This window comes from Halichoerus grypus, chromosome X, assembly GCF_964656455.1.
Source record: "Halichoerus grypus chromosome X, mHalGry1.hap1.1, whole genome shotgun sequence".
In the NCBI taxonomy this organism is placed as follows: Eukaryota; Metazoa; Chordata; class Mammalia; order Carnivora; family Phocidae; genus Halichoerus; species Halichoerus grypus.
In genome coordinates, this window is record NC_135727.1 from 42,036,083 (window position 1) to 42,052,188 (window position 16,106).

The window sequence follows — 16,106 nt, forward strand, 5'->3', positions numbered from 1 at the left end:
TACTCATAGGTGACAACTGAATGATGAGCTAATTAGATTGTTAATATGACCGAAAAAAACACGTTTTTTAAAAATGTTTCCACTATTAATTTGACAAATGCTCTATGTAATTTGTCAGAGATGTATGAGACAATTCTGAAAGCTATGCAAAATATGACATTACTACAGTGATTTAAGGTACTTAAAAGTTTTCTCCTGGACTTTATATAATGCTAAACTGTTGAAATTTTAGTTGTCAACAAACTGGGGAATTAAAAAAGGGTGAAGCAGAGATTTGTTGGTTCAGCCCTTTCTTTTAAATATAATTTTCCATAAACAAATATCACTGTTACCATCAAATTTGAGACACAGTAGAATTATATTTTGTATGGTGCATGTGTATATGGGGGTATTATGTTTGAACCCTATATAAATGATGTATATAGTATTTTTATAATTATCCATATTTTAGATATTGTGCCATAGAATCATTATTTATAATTATTTAAGAATTAAGAGTTGAAGTGCATTAGCTTTTAAAATGCTGAATCTTTTAATCAGAAAGTCTATAATTGATACTATAAGAGGACACTTTATGATACTTTGCTATATATCATGGTTAAAGTACTACAATTTGGATAAAGAAGGGGGATAATAATGCTGCAGTACTGGTGTATTCTTAAAGAATCTGTTTATGTATTATGGGGTACAGAAGGACTAAAAGCAAAGACTGCAAACTCATTCATCTATTAGGACTGGTTATTATAAATTTATAAAGGTGGATGGATAGGCAATGTGTAGTATATAGTCCATCTAAAAGGGGGCAGGCATAAAAAAATTTAAAAAAAAATAAAATAAAAGGGGGCAGGCACGAATCATTTCTAGTTGATAATGGCCAGATAGTAATAAGGGCCAGATGTTATCAGATCTTTTGGTTCATCAATAGAAGTCCAGATTTTTAAGTGTAAACTCTATTCATTTAAAAACAAACAAACAAAAAAACTGTGCCAGACAAACAAAATCTACCCGAAGAATACACTCAGCTGTCTGGACTAAGAAACCATCAGTGATTTCTGTTTATCCCTTACTACTTTCTGGCACTCTATACTTACCTTTTAGGTTTCAGTTCCAGTACAGATATTGATAATCATATTTTTAAATCTTTAAGAGTTTTGACAGAAAAACTCAAATTATGGTGTACAATAATTTCTAGGGATCTTACGTTATTTGGCAGAGTCACATCAGACATAACCTCAGATTCTGCATCAATGATGTGATATCCATCTGCTGAGCTGAAGAAAATCTTTAGTCTTTTTTCAGAACCAATAGCCAGGTCAACTGTCACTGGCTTATGACCAACTGTTGGAAACACCTGTAGATATAAAACCAAATATGGCCAAAAGGCCAAAAATGACACTCTAAGGCAAAAATTCCCCCTGCCCTTTTGTTTAACAGGTTTATAAAACCCTCGTTGATTCTTTAAATTACATAATATATTTAGACTATGTATTATGACTTTTTCTTAGGTCTGTTACTACCACAAGAACATAATTATATTCAGTTTGTAAATTTTGAGTTTCCCTTCAGAGGCCAAATCTCCAATGATCATAAGAACCTTGTATGGCCCTGCACTCTGTTTGCTGTCTTTAAATTCCTTGCCTTGAGCTTCAGCAAATGAAGGAGCTCATCTGGTCTCTTAAACCGGTTCGCTGGATCAGCTGCCTGTATTTTTGCCAGTATTCGTATATAGGCTTCATAGGACATGTAGTCTCCTTCGGAGTCTGCTGATTGATCAATGCATACTTGGTAGGGAATGAAAAAGGCCAGACATGTTAACCTACCATAGACTGGATGTACTCTAGGCTCCTATGTTTCCTAGTCCAAGGAAACAAAAAGCCAAACAGGATTCATTGCCATGTTCAGGTCACAGTAGAGGACTGGGCATCACAGGATTCACCATACTGTAGTCATGAGGTGAGATTCAAGAACTGGAGGGAGGACTTAGATCAGGAACTGTATATCGGCTAGACAGACTGTTTGTACTTATCTTCTTTGTTTTCCAGCTCCATATCAGGCAGCTCTGACCAATCAGCAGACAGCCAAGAACAAACCCATATCCAAATACGGACAGCTGACCCAAGGCCCAATTTAGGGAGATCAGATCAGAGATATAATTTGTGTCAGGGCAGACACAGACTGTCTATATAGTAGTCTGTGCTATTTACAAAAGAACATATTTATTGTACAAATAGACATCCGGAGGCAGTCATAAAAATTAGTCCATCTTTATTGCATATGTGTGATGTTTTGGCTGCAAAATATACCATGTAAGCAGACTTGACCTAAGATACAAAATTATTTCATAAATACCTTGCTGGAGTCTATCATGATGTGTCCTTAATCAGTGCTTTGTAAAAACTTGTCCATTGACCAGCTAGTTCAAAGCCACCTGGAACATTTGTTAAAAATATGGATTCCCAGGCCCCACTCCAGACCTACTAATTCAGCCTGAAGTTGGGTCTGAGATCTAAACTTTTAACAAATGCTCCAGATGATTCTGATGTACACTCCAGATTAGGAGTTACTGGCCTCTATATAATGCTCCCAGTTCATTAATCAGTCCTCACTGCTATGGAATAAACACAAAATAATCCTATTGACATAGAATTCTGGAGTATCATTAAAAATAATAAAGATAAAAAGAATCCCCAGTTTATGAGATGAGATTAAAAAATCATTAGCAACTTAACTGTTTGGGATACCAATTGGTTACCTTAAGAGGCTGATCCATAGAAGTTCAGTTAAACCATAATAAAGGTGGAAATATTACTGGTAATCCAATAAGCCTAACCACCATTCCTTGCAATAGTTCTGGAGAGAAATGTGTTTAGAGTTCCAGCTTGGAAGAAATATAGACCCGCCCTGCCCTTTCCTCCCCACCCCATCTATTGTAGTCCTGGTAATTAGAGCAAAGGCTTTCTCTTCCCTCATTCCTCTTCCAGTGGGGCTCCCCCCTCTACCATTGCCACACCTTTCCTTACCTTCCCTCTGCTCTCCACCCCCCACTAAGTGAGAACAGGGACTTTCTTAGCTTCAAGTCATTGGGGTGGCACCCAAAGCCTGTGTTTGGGGCTCTAGAAGAGGTCTTCATGTTGACTACAGGAATTGGGAGTGAGGAGCTGGTAGGGAGATCCTCTAAGGGGAGGGGTCAGGGATTTCCCTCACACTCTCCTTTGCTGTGGTGTCTGTGAATTATCTAAAAAAGGGTTAAATGATAATTATTTACATGGTATAGTCAAATTACATTAACTGTAGAAGAATGGTATATAATTTTGCTACTATATTTCAAAATATTGCTCTGTTTACAATTTTTCAAAAGAAAAACCATATGATCCAAAGAAGAAGGAGACCACTTACTTTAATAGCAGTGCTTTCATCAAAGGACTTTGGTGCCCAGGCATAAAGGTGAATTGATGACTTCAAAGCAATTGCAATATATGTTGTTTCTTCATGTTGAACTACAATGATAAAATATAAAGAAGTAACAATGCCACAGAGTTAACAAGAACACTCAAGTATTTGTATTGGTCATTAAAAATATTATAACCACAATATAAGAGAACAGATCATATATTTTTAGAAAAGCTATTTAGTTACAATTTGAGGCCTCCCAAAAGGTGACAAAACTAACTATATAGTTTTATGAAGTGTGTTAGCCTTCAGGAGCACTCTGTACACTGAAAACTACAGAACATTGTTGAAAGGAATTAAAGAAGAACTAAATAAATGGAAAGAGTTCCTTTGTTAATCGATGGGTAGACTTAACACTGTTAAGAGGGCAATACATGGATGGACCTAGAGGGTATTCTGCTAAGTGAAATAAGCCACGCTGAGAAAGACAAATACTTATGACTTCACTCATGTGGAATCTAAAAAACAAAACAAATGAATAAACAAAAAGAATCAGATCTATAAATACAGAGATCAAATTGATAGTTGCCAGAGGGAAGGCACACAGGGGATGGGCAAAATGGGTGAAGGGGAGTGGGAGATAGAGGCCTCCAGTTAGGGAATGAATAAGTCATGGAAATAAAAGGTACAACATAGGGAATACAGCCAATAATATTATAATAACGTTGTATGGTGATAGATATTAACTACACTTGTGGTGAACACAGCATAACATACAGAGAATTTGAAGCACTATGTTCTACACCTGAAACTAATATAACATTATGTGTCAACTGTATTAAAAAAATCCAGCTGAGCCCTGGTCAGCTCAAGGACTTATGAGAAATAAATCACTGTTGTTTTAAGTCACTAAATAAATAAAAATGTCAATATTTTTTTTTTGAAGATTTTATTTATTTATTTGACAGACAGAGACACAGCGAGAGAGGGAACACAAACAGGGGGAGTGGGAGGGGGAGAAGCAGGCTTCCCACTGAGCAGGGAGCCCAGTGCGGGGCTCGATCCCAGGACCCTGGGAGCATGACCTGAGCCGAAGGCAGACGCTTAAATACTGAGCCACCCAGGTGCCCCATAAAAATGTCAATATTTTAAAAAGAGGACAGTATCATCCAAAGTGATCTATGGATTCAATACATTTGCTATTAAAATCCCAATGGCCTCTTATGCAGAAATGGAAATGCTGATCCTAAAATTCACATGGAATTGGAAGAGGCCCCAAATAACCAAAACAATCTTGAAAAAGAAAAACAAAGTTGAATGACTCATACTTCCCAAATTCAAAACTTACTATAAGCTATAGTAATCAAAACAGTGTAGCACTGAGATAAGAATAGGCAAATAGATCAACAGAATAAAATTGGAGTCTACAAATAAGCCCATACGTTTATGGTCAATGATATCCTGATAATTCAATTGGGAAAGAATACTCTCTTCAACAAATGGCACTGGGACAACTGAATATCCACATACAAAAGAATAAGTTGAACCCCTTACCTCACACCATATACAAAAACTAATTCAGAAAAGTCAAAGACATAAATGTAAGAGATAGAACTATAAAACTATGAGAAGTAAATATAGGAATAAATCTTCATGGCAATGGATTTTTATATTTGACACCAAAAGCATAAGCAACAAAAGAAAAAAAATAGATAAATTGGGTTTCATCCAAATTAAAATTTTGGAGTATCAAAAGACACTGTCAAGAAAATGAAAAGACAACCTATGAAATGGGAAAAAATATTTGAAAATCATATATCTGATAAGGTCCTAGGATCCAGAATGTATAGAATGCTTACAACTCAACAACAAAAAGATGATAGATAGGTAGATAGATAGATAGATAGATAGATAGATAGATAGATAGATACACACATACATACTTGACAACATTCGCTATCAGGGAAATACAAATCAAAACTACAACAAGATGCCACTTCACACCCACTTAGATACCTAGAATCAAAAGACAGACATCTGCAAGTGTTGGCAAGGATGAAGAGAAAATGGATCTTCCATACTTATGTCAATGTAAAATGGTGCAGCCACTTTGAAAAACAGTGTGGCGGTACTATCCAAGAGAAAAGAAAACATGCATTCCCATGTACAGACACATGTATGAAATGTTAATAGTAGCCAAAAAGTGGAAAGAGTACAAATGTATAAACAATGGATGTATAAAAATTGTATAAACAAAAGGTATACCTATACAATGAAATACTATTTAGCAATAAAAAGTAAGTACTGATACATGTTATACAGGCTACAGCAGGCATGAGCCTTGAAAACATTATACTAAGTGACAAAAACCTGTCACAAAGACCATATATGATTCCATTTAAATAAATTGTCCAGAAAAGAAAAAAAACAGAGCAAAGGAAAGTAGATCAGTGGTTATTTAGGACTGAGGAGAATAAGGTGAATGTAAGAGGGATGGAATGTGGAGTAATTGCTAATGGCTATGGGAGTTCTTTTTGGGATAATGAGATTATGATAATGGTTATATAACTCTATAAACATACTAAAAACCATTGATTGTACACTTCTAAATGGGTACATTTTATGCTATATAAATTAATTCCAACACAGCTGTTTTTTAAAAAAGAGAAAAATGAATAAGAAGTATATGCTTTCTCTCATATAGACCTTCTGATTCTTATGATATATGTTGGTCTACTTGCTAGATTTATATTTTGTGCTAAAACCCTTCCTCCTTGGCAGGAATATTGCTTCTATCCTTTCTAGTCAGATTTCATTAGAGACCAAATATAAGGCTTCTCTTTCTATCTCCCCCTTTCTCTTATTCATATTCTCTATCTCTCTCTGATTCTAGTTATTTTATCTTTTTCTTTTACACTGTTCTCAAGTAGGCCAAAGAAGCATGATTAATAAACCCCCAACAAGCAAAGAAATTCTCTGTTAAGCAAACACTTCCTATAATTTTAATATATGGCAGTAATTGGCATCAGTCAATTATTTTATGGATCTTGAGAGGCTACTGAAAACACCACGAAAGTATGAGTACATGGCTGTCCCACTAGGAGGCAGGCAGTTCTGCTACATAAACTCCTGTTTAACATCTGGGGATCTCTTTCACCTTTGGCTACCAAATACATATAATATGATTTGGAGGAGAGTAGTGATACATAAAACTAGAAGAAAATAGTGTATTTATTTAATTCCTGGTTTGTCTGGGTACTCATTTCTCCCTTTAATGGTGTATGTGTACTTATATACACACATATGGGAACCTATTCTGGAAAAGCCCCTATATGCAGAACAGAAATGGTCAGTCAGAATAGCAATATCCTGCTAAAACTCATATTATGTGATTCCAGCTATCACTTACCTATGCCACTAGCTCTGTCTGAAGGGGCAACTAATTAAAAGGAAAGAAGAAAACAACGGGGATTTGCTTCAGAAATAGAAGAGAATGGGATAACATCACTTTCTAGTTGTAGACAGATGAGAGAAGGATTCTGAGACCATGGAGTTGTTACTTCATTTTGCAGTGAATGGTTGTAAAGAGATAGGACATATGAAAACACTTTAATCAGACAGAAAATATTTAGCAATTATATTTATGAATATTGACAGTGGGAGCAAGAGCCAGTAAACCACAGAAGAATTTTCTTTTGGACTCATCGCAAAGTTTCCTGGTCAGTATTAAGATAAATTTTCCAATTTAAGGAAGTGGAATTATTATGTGATTCCATTTTACGGCTGTTCCAAGGGAAGATAATATATGAATCTCCTTGCAGGTTATTGAAGATACATCAAGAACATTTATATAGTCGGAGTTATACAGAGGCAAGAAAAGAAGTATCAGTTCATCTGGACTAATTAGAGTGACTGGAAAGGGAAGAAAGGTGAGAAAGTAAACTTCAATAGCTATTTAAGTCAATCAGTATTTTCTCAACAGCCATGATTGTGACATAGAGGACCCGGAAATTGTCTCAGTGAAATTCACTCATTTTTGTATAGGAAGTTGCAAATTCTTTTCTTTATCTACTCTGCCTCTCACAACAATGTACTTTACTAAACAAAGGAAAGCAAACTTTATATAGCTATAGTAAACATAAAATGGGACTTACGGACACTGAAGTGTTCACAGCCTGTCAACTTATCAATAGCTTTGCAGGCTTCCTCTGTCTTTAGCATTTCCTCTTGTCTTCTTTTACTTTCTGGATCATCATTCAAAATCTTGTTCCTCAGCCAGGTCAAATGATACACCCTAAGTCTGTTCTTATGGCCTGATAGATAAGATAGAGTGTTTTAATTCAGTCTATTTTTTCATATATTAGAAAAACAAAACAACAAAAGTATTTTGCCCTTTTAACCAAATCTTCTCATTAAAGTAAAAAGCACTTTTAGAAAAAACTACACTACTAGATTCTTCCCTTCAGATTTTGTAAATATGATAGCAAAGTCTTTCTTAGTCCCTCACTTCCAAGAGATAGTCAAAATGTCTACCAGCTACCTATGTGCCTGTCTGAAGAGAAGTACAATACTTCTTTGGGACAGGTTAAGACTGCCATGGTACAGCAACAGAATTACCATCCATTCATTTATACTTTGGCTTTTATCTAAGTCATGGTCCTTCTGGGATTTGGAGACCTAGAAGCTGTCCTTGGTAGTATGTATGTATGAGAGGGATATCTGATGTATCGACTGTTAGGAATTCAGGGTTAGTGGGAAGGGTCTCTTTGTGCTCTCTCATTCCAGCATACTTACAAAATAATTAAAGTTTTATTATTTTTTTCTCAATCAAATTTATCTTCACTGCTAATTTTTTTGCCAATTGAATTATTTCTTTTTTTATTGTTATATTAATTACCATACATTACATCATTAGTTTTTGATGTAGTGTTCCATGATTCATTGTTTGCGTATAACACCCAGTGCTCCATGCAGAATGTGCCCTCTTTAATACCCATCACCAGGCTAACCCATCCCCCCACCCCCCTCCCCTCTGGAACCCTCAGTTTGTTTCTCAGTGTCCATAGTCTCTCATGGTTCGTCTCCCCCTCCAATTTCCCCCCTTCAGTTTTCCCTTCCTACTATCTTTTTTTTTTTTTAACATATAATGTATTATTTGTTTCAGAGGTACAGGTCTGTGATTCAACAGTCTTATACAATTCACAGTGCTCACCATAGCACATACCCTCCCCAATATCTGTCACCCAACCACCCCATGCCTCCCACCCCCCACCACTTCAGCAACCCTCAGTTTGTTTCCTGAGATTAAGAATTCCTCATATCTTCACTGCTAATTTTCTAATTGTAAACCCCAGAAAATCCTTACAATCCCTTAAGGAAAAACAAGCCATTGAATTACACATTTGTTTTCATATGTAGTGACTTTGTATTCATTTTTTACAGTTTATTGTTAATAAGATTCCTAGGCTCAACAATAAGATTCTTACTTATGTGATTAATCTTACATATGTTTTTACATGACATCTTCTGAAGCAGCATTAGAATTCAAACATCTTTGTCTATTTCCATTCTACTCTTAAGTGGTAGAATAAATTTGTGCTCTAAATTATTAGGTATCTTTCTATACTGATGTTCTCAGTGTCATCTGATGCAAAAATAATCCACTTTGAGAAAAACTTAACCATTAAAAGGGACACATTTGGGTTAGGAAAAGCTGGATAAAAAGTAAAGAAATCTGTTTTCCAGATGTGCAATCTCTAAGCCACCCAGATGTTTTCAAAATCTAAATGTTACCTCAAAATCTGTGTACCTCAAACAATTAAAAATGAATGAAAATGAAACATGACCAAAAAACGATCAAGCTTTAGCATACCTATCGAGGATTTTCTCCCCTAACCAAAACTTAAAGCAAAGTTAATAATTTTTAGGAATATACATAATCATTAATTAATGTGCCATATAGCTATTAGGTACAGACAGGAAGCATGCAAACACATATAAATAACTGTAATTAGCATCATTTTATTCTACAGTTAAAGCATTTTTTTAACTTTTTGTTTCCTTTTGTCAGTTGTCTTTTGCCTTTAGTTGACTTTAGTACTAGTGTTTTCTAATACCAAGTAATGTATTGTAATGACAATTATTATTAACATCTGTTTACTTGCTCTCTCTTATTCAGAGATTCAGGTTCTGACTGACCAAAACTAAGAAGTTCAATTACTACGTGGGAAGAAGGTAGAGGTCTTAGGGTATCCATTCTCGTTACTAGTCCTATCTGTAGGCCCTCATGATAAGGCTGTGCCAGGGACAACAGAGTTTCATTTTTATCCAATTATTGTCCACTTTGTTCTTTGTTGCTTCTAGCACACCACAAGAAATTATATGATGGATGTGGTCATCTGCACATGGGTGGGTGAAATTTTGAGTTGTAAAATTGCAGGTGGCTACTCAGAAAAGACCTGAAAGATGTAAATGGCATGTTTTTTTTTTTCTTATCAAACGACCTAGGTGAGGTGCATTGCAATCAAATATCCAGACAGCAAAGGAGAGTGAGAAGTTAGTTTAAACTGTAAATAGAATGACCCAACAATTGCACTACTAGGTATTTACCCCAAAGATACAGATGTAGTGAAAAGAAGGGACACATGCACCCCAATGTTCATAGCAGCAATGTCCACAATAACCAAACTGTGGAAGGAGCCAAGATGCCCTTCAACAGATGAATGGATAAAGAAGATGTGGTTCATTAATACAATGGAATATTACTCAGCCATCAGAAAGGATGAATACTCACCATCTGCATCAAAATGGATGGAACTGGAGGGTATTATGCTAAGTGAAGTAAGTCAAGCAGAGAAAGACAATTATCATATGGTTTCACTCATATGTGGAACATAAGGAATAACGTGGAGGACCATAGGGGAAGGGAGGGAAATCTGAAGGGGGAGAAAGCAGAGAGGGAGACAAACCATGAGAGACTCTGGACTCTGGGAACCAAACTGAGGGCTACAGAAGGGAGGGGGTGGGAGGATGGGGTTGCAGGATGATGGGTATTTAGGAGGGCATGTGTGGTGATGAGCACTGGGTGTTATGGGTAACTGATGAATCATTGAACACTACCTCAAAAACTAATGATGTACTATATAGTGGCTAACTGAACGTAATAAAAATAAATAAAAAATAAAAAAATAAACTGCGAATAGATAAGAAAACACAAGTAGGAAAGTTTGGTGTCCTAATTTAAGGTTATATTTAAAGTGCTTTCCTATGAAACTTTTACCTGAGAAAGTCTTTAGCCTAGTTTGGAACCTAATTAATCTACATAATTACTTAGCTAATTTTAGTTCTTAAACAAACCGGAGATGGTAATCAGCAAATTGAGTGGCTCTACAACTTGAATCTGACGGAATGGTCTTCGCTTTATCAGTTTAGTGATGTCTGCCTTTCCACTTCTGTCCATCAGATACAGATTAGATCGGGTTCCCAACAGCAAATTCACTCCTGTTTGCACATAAAAAGAAAGGTGCTATATTAGCTCAGATTACATTTTTATAATTGAATTTATATTAGTACTTTTGCAATTCCAGTGTGCTGATCTGTGCAAAGATGACATATCACTTTCGGCTAATGTTAACCTCATACTGTGTAACAATGAACTCTACCAACAAATTTCTCTGAAATATATTAAAATCTAGAAGATAATACCTTCTGGCAATATTTCTACTGGCTGGTGTCTGGTGTGGCATCTCAAAAGGAGAATTTTATAAATATCTCACCACCCTTTAGCAGTATCCCAAACTTTATAAAAATCAATCAACCCTTTTGAAAATTACCATTAAACATTAAGAATGTATATGAAGAATTACCATTAAACATTAAGGATGTATATGAAGAATTCAATTCAGTTGATTCCTCATTCCTAATTATAACTAAGAGTTTAATGCTTTTACAATAATTATATGTAAATTATTTTTAAATTTATTTTAAATTGAGTCTGTATTCATGCATATATTATAAAACTTAGATTGCAAAATACCTGTGAAAGTAGTTCTTACTTTTATGTATCTAAATTCCTACACTCTATTATTTGTCTGCTGGCTCTATTTATTCAGATATAAAAACTGTTAAAAGACTGAATGAGAGGGTTGAAATAGAAGATTAAGCTAAATTAGAATACACTTCAAACCACTGTGGGAGTTTTCCCCCATAACCTGAGACATAGGAAAAACTCAGCCAAGTAATATAATGGAGAGCACTTTAGTGTTTTCCTTCTACTTAGAGACTATTTGTGTTTCAAGGATATAAGGAGAAAAGACAAGGGTCTCTGCTTTCATTTTTCTATTCTGTCCTTTACCAGTTCTCTAAGTAATGGCCTGTGGCAGATTTAGGAATTGCGTTTCCTCCCAAAGTGGAATCAGAGAGGGAGGGTAAAGTATATTCAATTTTGACTGTAATATTTTATTTTTCAAAATGTAAAACCAGAAGTTATAAAAATGAATTATTAGACATTAATTAGATCTCTGGGTAGTTGCCTGACTGAAATGATAAAGACATAAACTCTGCTTTCTTGTTATCTGACACAATATATTAGCTTGGAGGGTAACATGTTTTTTCTAAGTTATTCAATCCATATAGCTATAATGTTTGCTACACTGCTCTATTTTTAATTTAAAATTCTGTCCCCTGTTCAAACATACATTAAGCAAAATCTATGAAATTGCAAGTCAGAGGTTGGCATTTACTTTGAATTTCTTCCCTCCTTCCATTTATTTATTCTGTTTCATTTATGATTCATACTGGTTTGAGGTAAAATATTGTCTGAGCCCTACTAATGTGGTTATAATTCTTCTAGAGCAAAGGACTGAAAAAGTCTATCGAAGTTAAGACATTATCAAAGGTCATACAGATGGCTAATAGACACATGAAAATATACTCAACATCACTCATCATCAGGGAAATACAAATAAAAACTACAATGAGATACCACCTCACACCTGTCAGAATGGCTAAAATTAACAACACAGGAAACGACAGATGTTGGTGAGGATGTGGAGAAAGGGGAACCCTCTTACCCTGTTGGTGGGAATGCAGTCTGGTGCAACCACTCTGGAAAACAGTATGGAGGTTCCTTAAAAAGTTAAAAATAGAACTACCCTATGATCCAGTGATGGCACTACTAGGTATTTACCCAAAGAATATAAAAAACACTATTTCAAAGGGATACATGCACCCCAATGTTTACAGCAGCATTATCAACAACAGCCAAATTATGGATACAGCCCAAGTGTCCACTGACTGATGAATGTATGAAGAAGAGGTAGTATGTATATGTGTGTGTGTGTGTGTGTGTATACATATATATTCCATTGTATATATATACAATAGATGAATGGTTAAAGAAGATGTGGTTCATATATACAATGGAATATTACTCAGCCATCAGAAAGGATGAATACCCACCATTTGCATCAACATGGATGGAACTGGAGGGGATTATGCTAAGTGAAGTAAGTCAAAAAGAGAAAGTCAATTATCATATGGTTTCACTCATATGTGGAACATAAGCAATAGTACAGAGGACCATAGGGGAAGGGAGGGAAATCTGAAGGGGGGGGAAGCAGAGAGCGAGACAAACCATGAGAGACTCAGCCATCAAAAATAATGAAATCTTGCCATTTGCAATGATGTGGTTGGAGCTAGAGAGTATTATGCTAAGTGAAATAATTCAGTCAGAGGAAGACAAATACCATATGATTTCACTCATTTGTGAAATTTAAGAAACAAAACAGATGAACATAAGGGGAAGAAAAAGAAAGAGAGGGAGGCAAACCATAAAAGAGACAGAACAAACTGAGGGTTACTTGAGGGGATGTGGGAGTGGGCTGGGTTAAATGGGTATGGGCATTAAGGAAGGCACTTGTTGTGATGAGCACTGGGTGTTATATATAAGTGATGAATCACTAAATTCTCTTCCTGAAACTAATATTACACTATATGTTAACTAACTAGAATTTAGATAAAAACTTGAAACATTTAAAAAGAGACATGATTGAAAGAACTTTCTCTACAAATCCACAAGATTATTTAAAAACAAGAACTTACAGAAATATGTCTTAACTATCTCATTAGGTATTAAATGCTACACACTATCTTAAAGTAAAAATACTAAGCTCAAATTTTTAAATAATCATAACCTAGTCCAATTTTATGTTTTAGTCAAGTCAATTCAAGTTAAAAAGAGAATAAAAAAGGGAAGGAGTGCCAATTCAAACATCAAACTGCAGAATAAATGAGTGAAAATAAATCAGTAAGAAAAGGAACAAATTAGCTAGTATAAATATATATATTTTTATTTGCTTGAAAATGGTTTGGTAATAACAAGTGTTTTACATCTATGATTTTTCACAAGTTTGCTGCATTGATAAAAAAAAGTATTCTTTGAAAAAACAACTCAGTTTTAAGAAACCAAACTTACCCCACAGAGAACCACAGCAGATTTCAGAAGTGAATTCCTTTTCATACATGTGGATTAGTGGTTTTTTACATGCAGGAGACACATATAGTGGGTTAACATTGACTTCAGAGGGTCGCTTAGGTGATTTCTCAGGTGCTTCCACTAATCCAGCATACACTGTGAAGAAGTAAGGGGAAGATATTCAGAGAAATTACTAGTGTATATACCATATGTGATTGAATGTTTCCACAAATAAGACACAGCCTAGAAAAGTTTCTTTCCTTTATTGAATTTTCTTTTTCCTGGAGGTATCATTTCTATTAACTCCTAAACCATCAGATAACACAAATCATGATGGTTAAAATACATTTCTGAAAATGAATGTATTTCAGGTTACCATGATTAGATTGCAAAAGAAAATCCAGATGAGGGACTCAGTTACTCAATTGTAGTTTAAATTTAGGTGCCATAAAGACTCAGTGAGGAGTATATTTTTTAAAGCATGTATCCATCTGAATTTATGTTAACTGAATATCAGAATGATTTCATTCTTTTCAGACCATGAACCAGTGGTCAAACGCTGTAATGTGTGAATAGACTGCAGCATTTGGAGATTATATTAAACACACTTACAGATGGCACTGCCAAAGTCAGCATTTGCAGCCCTCTCAGAACCACTGGAGGGAGATGAGTGGCTGGCAGAAAAACCTGATTGTGTTGATGCTTCTGATATGTCCATGCTGTCATTCTCGTCATCAGGTGCTGCTGGTGCAGGGCCTAAGGCAATGGCATTTGAGGCCTCGCTTCTACCACTAGGCTCCTAATAGAAGATCGAAAATCAATTTTGACTTTATTCGGAGATTAACTGTGAAATAAATATAATATGCCTAGAAGTCATTTGAAAAAGAGAATGCAAAATTTGTAGCATCTATAATTCTTCATCCTTTTAAAATCCACATTTATCAGAAGAATTCAACAATGTTATCAGAAAAGAAAGAACTAACTTAAATTGAGACAACTGATGTCAGAGGAAAAATTTAAGGAGCTTAAAATCCCTAGCTGTGTGATTTGGGGCCTAATATTAGTGGAATTTTTATTATATACTAGGTATACTGCTAGTTATTTTATTTATATATTACTGCAAATCCTTAACAACAACCCAAAAAGTAAGTATAATTATCTCCATTTTACTTATGAGGAAACAAAAGCTTAGCAAAGTTAAATAATTTATTCAAATCATAGAGATAAAGTAGGGGAACCAGAGTTTGAAGCCAAAGTCTGATTCCAAAGCTTATGTTGAGCTATGCTATGCTAAACAGCCACTTGAAAAAAATAAAAAAGCACCAGAGTTGGGGGTATCAATTTTACTTTGTCAAATGACAAAGCTAGTGATGGAAAATCAACCAACACAAATTCAAGGGTGTGACCATGCCTCACTGAAAATCTAGTTGGCTTCCATTAACTTACATAGAAGAAACTCAAGGATAAAAGCCACAAAATGCGACAGAATTTACATGGAATGCCATATCCTGTGGAAAAACATGCCAACTGTTTTTGGTAAGCTTGTCTGTTGATAAGCATTTTTTTGCATCCAGTGATTCCTGGCATTGAGAGAGCTGTGCTGCCCTGTCAAAGACTTGTTTTTATGACCTTTCCAACCACAAGTGTTGTATGGCAACATATCCTTTCAAATTAAAGTGAAAGGACTGTCTACTCATTCTGTAAATGTCAAAAACATTCCTTGCAATAATTGGAGATACCCGGGGGAGCTATGAAAACTATGATGGGACATCATGTTTTAATGTCTTTAATTAAGATAGGTAAGTAGGGAGGGAGGGAGAGAGAAAGAAAGAGAAAGAGAGAGAGAGAGAAAGAGACTTTCCCAATCATACTACTTTCCCATTGGAAACTATCTAGGAAGTTTCCTTCCTTCATTGATTTCTTCCATAATTATTGTGTCTATCATAAACCAAGTCCTAGGTTGGGTCCTGGGATTGGGTGAGTGGGTAGAGAAAAGTAATCAAGAATGGATTAAACAGAGTTCCAGCCTTTTAAGAGTTCACAATCTAGTATGGCAGAAAAGCAAGTCAACAACCAAATACTATGTCACAAGTACTAAAATGAAACTATGGGCAAAATTCTTGCAAACACAGAGGGAGGGGTATATAATTCCATCTTGAAAAGTCAAAGAGGATATATGAGTTGGATCATGAGAATGACTAATTAACCAAGCAGAGAAGATGTGAGGGGGCAGCCTTATAGA

At 35.3% G+C, this 16,106-nt stretch overlaps 1 protein-coding gene across 1 annotated transcript in view; it reads right to left on the minus strand.

Annotated features, from left to right (window-relative positions):
* Positions 1-16,106, minus strand: part of NRK (Nik related kinase) — a 147,686-nt gene that overhangs the window by 13,162 nt on the left and 118,418 nt on the right. The window contains exons 20-26 of the mRNA XM_078065456.1: positions 14,477-14,663; positions 13,865-14,020; positions 10,747-10,890; positions 7,545-7,703; positions 3,393-3,497; positions 1,639-1,781; positions 1,202-1,351 (exon numbers count right to left, since the gene is read on the minus strand). Of these exons, the coding sequence (XP_077921582.1) occupies positions 1,202-1,351; positions 1,639-1,781; positions 3,393-3,497; positions 7,545-7,703; positions 10,747-10,890; positions 13,865-14,020; positions 14,477-14,663 (1,044 nt within the window). The remainder of the gene's footprint in view (positions 1-1,201; positions 1,352-1,638; positions 1,782-3,392; positions 3,498-7,544; positions 7,704-10,746; positions 10,891-13,864; positions 14,021-14,476; positions 14,664-16,106) is intronic.